The 6,969-nt window shown below is 45.1% G+C and overlaps 1 protein-coding gene across 1 annotated transcript in view; it reads left to right on the top strand.

Annotated features, from left to right (window-relative positions):
• The first annotated feature begins 1,079 nt into the window (after positions 1-1,079).
• The window catches only part of SP1 (Sp1 transcription factor), a 35,640-nt gene continuing 29,750 nt past the window's right edge, over positions 1,080-6,969 (top strand). The window contains exons 1-2 of the mRNA XM_023729112.1: positions 1,080-1,705; positions 2,024-3,533. Of these exons, the coding sequence (XP_023584880.1) occupies positions 1,085-1,705; positions 2,024-3,533 (2,131 nt within the window). The 5' untranslated portion in view covers positions 1,080-1,084. The remainder of the gene's footprint in view (positions 1,706-2,023; positions 3,534-6,969) is intronic.

Raw genomic sequence — 6,969 nt, 5'->3', positions numbered from 1 at the left:
CTCTCCTCCCACAAGGACTTTGCCGAGGCACGTCCGGGATTCTGGTTGGTCGTTGTTCTGTCATTCCTATCAAAACTTTCCCTATCTCTACCGCTCAGCGAGCCCGCCTGGTGGTTGACTGGTTTCTTTTCAAGCCTATCAGCTCCAGCTCCCGCCCATTTTCACTTCCTGCATCTTTCATTGGTTTTTAAAACTGAGAGGCGGCATTTTGGGGCGGATACCAGGTACGCAACTCGGTCTTACACGCCCTAGAGAGCAATTAAATCGTGGTATTGGATAACCTGCCCGCCTTTCTTCTACAAGTCCCTCCTTTCCCCCACCCTCATTGGGCGGGGCAGCAGTGAAGGGGCGGGGCCTAGGCCGAGCTTGTGGCGCGCTGCTCCCTCCTCCTTACCCCCCCCCTCCCCGTCCGGTCCGGGTTCGCTTGCCTCGTCAGCGTCCGCGTTTTTCCCGGCCCCCCCCAACCCCCCCGGACAGGACCCCCTTGAGCTCGTCCCTCAGCTGCCACCATGAGCGGTAAGGATGAGTCCACTCCAAGCTTAGGGGTGGGAGAGGAGTGAGGGGGCGCGCGCGAGGGCCGACCGGGCGGTCCCCGCCGTGAGGGGGGGCGGGCGGGAGGCGGCGGCGGCGGCGGCCTTGGTCCCGCCCGGGGCGGAGGGAAGGGAGGGAGAAGGGGCAGTGGCGGGGCCCCGGAGGAGGGGGGGGATGGGCCGCCCGCCCCGGGGGAGGGGGCAGCGTGGCCTCGCCCGCCCCCTGCCCGCCCCGGCCACGGGGGACGGGCCTTATCCCCCACCTTTCGACCGCCCGCCTGAGGCTCCTCCCGCCGGGGGCTGGAGCCGCGGGGGCGGCCCGAGCAGTGCAGGTCCCGCCCGGGCCAACCGCCTCTCTGGTCCGCCCTCTGGTCGCCGCCTGCCCCAAGGTCCTTCCCCCCTCTTTCTGTAGACTTCCCCTCCCCCCCTCTGTCCCGCCCATTCCACGCCCCTCACCCCGAAACCGCCCTTTCTCTTTAGGGCCCTCCTTCTCCCCGCCCCGAAACCTGATTTCTAATCCCAAGACCCCTTTAGTTCCTTACCTGTGTTTACTAATGTTTATTCACTCACACTTTGTACCTCTTCTTTTCCCCTTCCCCCTTCTCTCCTCGTGTTGCTTTTTACATTTGTATTTTTCTGTGTCTCTATCTTCTTCAACACTAATTTTAGGAAGCTTTCTGCCCACCCACATGTTGTTTATCTTACCTGTCCTCCTTTTTTTCCTCTGGCATATTTTTTATTTTAAAACTCTTTCAGCATACCCACAGTCCCTCACATTTCCTATCCCAAAAGCATTTTTTGAGTGTTTTCTGAGTTTAATTTTGTACAAAGGAAAATTGAGGCCCAGTTCTGGCACCACAGAGTCTGATTCACATCATAGTGTCCTACTACTGCCCCCCCCCATCCATTTTCTTTACACAGGCGCCTTTAACCTTCCTGTTAGTCATTTCTGTTTCATCATCATCTTCCTTTTACCCTTTTCTTCCCCCAACTTTAAGTTTATTTTTTTTTTCATTTTAGACCAAGATCACTCCATGGATGAAATGACAGCTGTGGTGAAGATTGAAAAAGGAGTTGGTGGCAATAGTGGGGGCAATGGTAATGGTGGTGGTGCCTTTTCTCAGGCTCGCAGCAGCAGCACAGGCAGTAGCAGCAGTGGAGGAGGAGGAGGGCAGGTAAGTGATGATTAGAGATGAAGCGTGGGGAAGATGTTGAGAGGATGTAAATACTTCTAGATAATTGTTTTAACTCATCACAGAAACAATTTTAGGAAGGGACTAAACAATTTTACAGATAGAGGAAGTAAGTGTAGCGAGACAAATGACTTGGATCCCCAAAGATGAAAATTTCAGCAATACAGATAGGATGGCTTTTTCTTTCTGGTTTTTGCTCGTTATTTGTCTGCACTATTTTGTTCTTTATTTGTTGGACTGCCCCCTGGGCTGGCAGCTGGGTGTCAATAACTCCTTTTCTCTTCCTTATTTTCTGGCCAGGAGTCCCAGCCATCCCCTTTGGCTCTTTTAGCAGCAACTTGCAGCAGAATTGAGTCACCCAATGAGAACAGCAACAATTCCCAGGGCCCGACCCCGTCAGGGGGCACAGGTGAGCTGGACCTCGCAGCCACACAACTCTCACAGGGTGCCAATGGCTGGCAGATTATCTCTTCCTCCTCTGGGGCTACGCCTACCTCAAAGGAACAGAGCGGCAGCAGTACTAATGGCAGCAATGGCAGTGAGTCTTCCAAGAATCGCACGGTTTCTGGTGGGCAGTATGTTGTGGCTGCTACCCCGAACTTACAGAACCAGCAGGTCCTAACAGGACTACCAGGGGTGATGCCCAATATTCAGTATCAAGTAATCCCACAGTTCCAGACCGTTGATGGGCAGCAGTTGCAATTTGCAGCCACTGGGGCCCAAGTGCAGCAGGATGGTTCTGGTCAAATTCAGATCATACCAGGTGCAAACCAACAGATTATCACAAATCGAGGAAGTGGAGGCAACATCATTGCTGCTATGCCAAACCTGCTCCAGCAGGCTGTCCCCCTCCAAGGCCTGGCTAATAATGTGCTCTCAGGACAGACTCAGTATGTGACCAATGTACCAGTGGCCCTGAATGGGAACATCACCTTGCTACCTGTCAACAGCGTTTCTGCAGCTACCTTGACTCCCAGCTCTCAGGCAGTCACGATCAGCAGCTCTGGGTCCCAGGAGAGTGGTTCGCAGCCTGTCACCTCAGGGACTGCCATCAGTTCTGCCAGCCTGGTATCACAAGCCAGTTCCAGCTCCTTTTTCACCAATGCCAATAGCTATTCAACAACTACTACCACCAGCAACATGGGAATTATGAACTTTACCACTGGCGGATCAGCAGGGACCAGCTCTCAAGGCCAGACACCCCAGAGGGTCAGTGGGCTACAGGGGTCTGATGCTCTAAACATCCAGCAGAACCAGACATCTGGAGGCTCACTGCAAACAGGTCAGCAGAAAGAGGGAGAGCAAAACCAGCAGACACAGCAACAACAGATTCTCATTCAGCCTCAGCTAGTTCAAGGGGGACAGGCCCTGCAGGCTCTTCAAGCAGCACCATTATCAGGGCAGACCTTTACAACTCAAGCTATCTCCCAGGAAACCCTCCAGAACCTCCAGCTTCAGGCTGTTCCAAACTCTGGCCCCATCATCATCCGGACACCAACGGTGGGGCCCAATGGACAGGTCAGTTGGCAGACTCTTCAGCTGCAGAACCTCCAAGTTCAGAACCCACAGGCCCAGACAATCACCTTGGCTCCAATGCAGGGTGTTTCCTTGGGGCAGACAAGCAGCAGCAACACCACCCTTACACCTATTGCCTCAGCTGCCTCCATCCCTGCCGGCACAGTCACTGTGAATGCTGCACAACTCTCCTCCATGCCAGGCCTCCAGACCATTAACCTCAGTGCATTGGGTGCTTCAGGAATCCAGGTGCACCAGCTTCCAGGCCTGCCGTTGACTATAGCAAATGCCTCAGGTAAGACGTTCAATCTTTTGCGTTTCCAGAGCTAACTCTAGAATCTCCGCTGAAACTATTGAGTTTAAGGAAGGAAATAGTTTGATTTGAGGATAATACTTTCTTGAGGGCTAGTTATTTAGGCAAGTCAGAGAAATAGCAGTGGTTGTGTTTAAGTGGTTCTATTGAAACCAAATTAACTGGAACTTTTTTTTCGCCCCAATTACTCTAATGAGAAAGGAGCACTTCCAGGGAATGTCCTGGAATCTCTGTACTTCCAGTATCTTTGGTGCTGTAGAACAGGGGTCTGAATACTTTTTCTGTAAGGGTCAGATAGTAAATATTTTAGATTTTGTGGGCCACATGTGGTTTCTGTCACATATTTTTTGTTTCACAACCCTTTAAAAATGTAAAAGTAGTTTTAGCTTGAGGGTCTGTGTTTGGCTTGTGGGCCATAGTTTGCCAGTCCTTTCGTAGAATTAAGAATTGATTATAAACTTGACCTATTTGTAAAACGGTTGTTAAATTGTCAGATGTTCTCTTGAATTGTAACTCCTAAACAAGAGAAAAGTGATCTAATGAACTCCAGAAAGATTTTTCAACAAAATAAATTCCCTGGTTAATCTTTAGTTAACCAGAATATCCCACTCTTTGAGCAAGCTGGTTAACCAAGGTTTATTTATTTTTTTAACTCCCAGTTACTTTAAAAGCAGAATTCCACACACTAATGTGTATTTTTATAAGCTGCCTAGGTGACTCTGATACTTCCTTGGTAGATAACCACTTTCTAGACTGCTTTAGAAAGTACTGTGTATGGTTGAGAAAGGAAGGGGAGAGAAGGGGAGTAGGAAAGGTGGGTTAGTGGAATGGAGAGTTAGGAGTAAAGAGAGCATTGAGGGGAAGACTAGGGAAGAAGTATATATTGGAATATATATTGAATCAGTTGATAACAATTATTCAGTCATTCATTTGAACAGTGTTTGACTATAGGTTAGTTTGGTATTTAAAACATCCATAAAAAAGGTGGGAATGAAAGTCTGTTTAGAACTTAACATTTTACATTCCATCACAGTAGAGCTAATCTTTTAATAAAGCAAAATAAAAGGTTTCGTATCCATCTTTATAATCTGGGGTGATAATACAAATTATGGAAAATAGTTTAATACCACCAAACTTCTGGTTCTGTTGGAATGCATACGGGTTTATGAGTCGTTTACTTTTGCTGTAGAGTTCTCATTCCTTTTAGGCTGGTTCTTTTGTAAGTGGTGAGAACAAATAAACAATCACATTTCCTGCCTCCTGCAGTTTCAGAAAATCTGGGGGGAAAGTCTACTAAAGTTGCCTAACTTTCTTAGATTCTCTGATGTGTTTAAAATGACTACACATTTTGATCTTTAACAAGGTAGTAGTTTTTTTCAGTGAATTGAAGGTCTTGGAATAGAAAATTAGAGCTGGGAGGGACCTAAGAAATAATCTAGTACAACTGTTTTATTTTCTAGATGAAAAACTGGGGTAGTGAGAAGCAGTTAAGTGATGAGACAGCAGCCAGTCATTTACAGTGCTGGGCCTCGCGTTAGTTCTGCGATTCCTAGTCCTGCTAGTTTTAGTTTAGGACTTGAGAAACCCTTAAGATTGTTAAAAATGTTTTAGAAAATGTGTCTTTGCTTCTTTAAAATTTAATGCTTTAGAGCTGACAAGTGTTTTTGTAGGCTAAAAGGCTTCACCTAAAAGGAGTAGAAATTGGAAAAGTTTTGTAAAAACTGAAGTCAACAGCCTGGAAAATTAGACACTTTCTGGGTAATGTACACCAGCATGTTTGTTTTTTCTTTACTCTTCAGTAGTTGTGTTGTATCCAGCAGTTTTGCTTTTCTTCAAAGGAAAGCAAGGCTGTGAGATTATTAAGTTAATAGTTTGGATCCTTGCAGTTTCTAAAAGGTTTATAACTTAAGCTCTAGAGAACAGTTATGAGGCCTTCTCATTGCTAAATCATGCTTTGGGGAAGTCTGCCATTTAATATGTCATAGGATAGGGCTACCTAGCTGTTATTGATGGTCTCTGAGCTCAAGAAAAGTGCCTTCTGTAAGATAGCAGCAACTTGACATTCACTAATGAGAGAATGAAGCATCACTGAAAGGCCATTTTGTGAGGGTTGAAATTGTTTGCTTCATTAGTAGTGAAGATACAAGTCTCCTCTTTTCTAGTTAGTCATAATTGTGCCACTTTTTTTCCCCTTTAATTGATCTGATTTTATCCTTAATGAATGATAAATCATTTCCTGAAAGCTTAGTGTTGTTCCTCTGTTGCCTGTCTGCTACAAAGTGTCTCATTTTACCCCCTTTTCTGGCATATAGTTTTTTTTACTGGAAAATTCAACCTCTTGCAGTATGATGTAGTAGAAAGCATTGAATGTAAAATTATGTTAAGGTATATATATATACATATATATATATATAGCATTCTACAAAGTAATGTATGGCATGGTTGTGGAAGATTACATCTTACAAAGTATTCATTTAGTTTGTTTACATTTATTATTTTTTTAAATTATCTTTTAAAAATCTCTTACGCTTTCCTGTTGACTTTCCTTCTGCTTCAGTTTGCTGAATACACAGGCAAAGGCATAAAGTTATAACCAGAATATACTAGCACCTCTCTTGTTTTTCATGGCTCTGCCCCTGGTGGGTGGTAGTGGGGAAGGGACGACCCAGTAAACGGAGCTTAGTTTCCAGGCAGTGAAATGACCTGTGGGCTCTCAGTTTTTTGTTTTTGTTTTTTCAAGACATTACCCTTTCCTCTTTATCAGCATACTTTTCTCTCAGTTTGTAGTCACACTGACAGATCTTGTATTTTCAGTTTAAGGCTCAGATTTTTTTTTCCTCAGTCACTACTAAATGCTGAAAACTCTTGCCCCAGGTTGAGGGGAGGCGGGCTTTGAAAGATTTGAGTTTGGATTACTTCGTGGGAGTTCCGCCTAATAAAGAGTGCAGGGCTGGGCTTTGGCAGGAGAACAGAACATATTTCCTTGATGGCTATAATTCACTCAAGAAGCAAATTTCAGGCACTAAAAATAAAAATTTCACATCTGGTTGGTTTTACTGGGATCAGGAAAATGTCTTTCTTCTCTTAGAAGTTAAATTGAAGAATGTGATACCCAGGTTAGTTTGCCAACAGTGTCACTAAACTTGGGGTCAGATTGCTGAGGCCTAATTTGTTAAAAAGTTGTGCTTTAGACTATTTAGACTAATGCATTTGAGCATTAGTGGTAAGTAGGTTTATATGATTAAAACATATTCAGAATTATTCTAGTGGAAAAGGTCATACACGAAAATTTTCTATTTTAAAAATAATATACTTTTATTATAAAGTATATTTGGTATAACATCAAGTGCTTCTATATCTTTTGCCTTCTTTATTTATTACTCTACATGTTTCTTAGAATGGTAGTGCTTTTTAAAGG

The sequence above is a fragment of the Trichechus manatus genome, unplaced genomic scaffold (assembly GCF_000243295.1).
Source record: "Trichechus manatus latirostris isolate Lorelei unplaced genomic scaffold, TriManLat1.0 scaffold00027, whole genome shotgun sequence".
NCBI lineage: Eukaryota > Metazoa > Chordata > Mammalia > Sirenia > Trichechidae > Trichechus > Trichechus manatus.
Note: the sequence above shows the minus strand (reverse complement) of the source record. Positions and strands in the feature narration are given on the sequence as shown.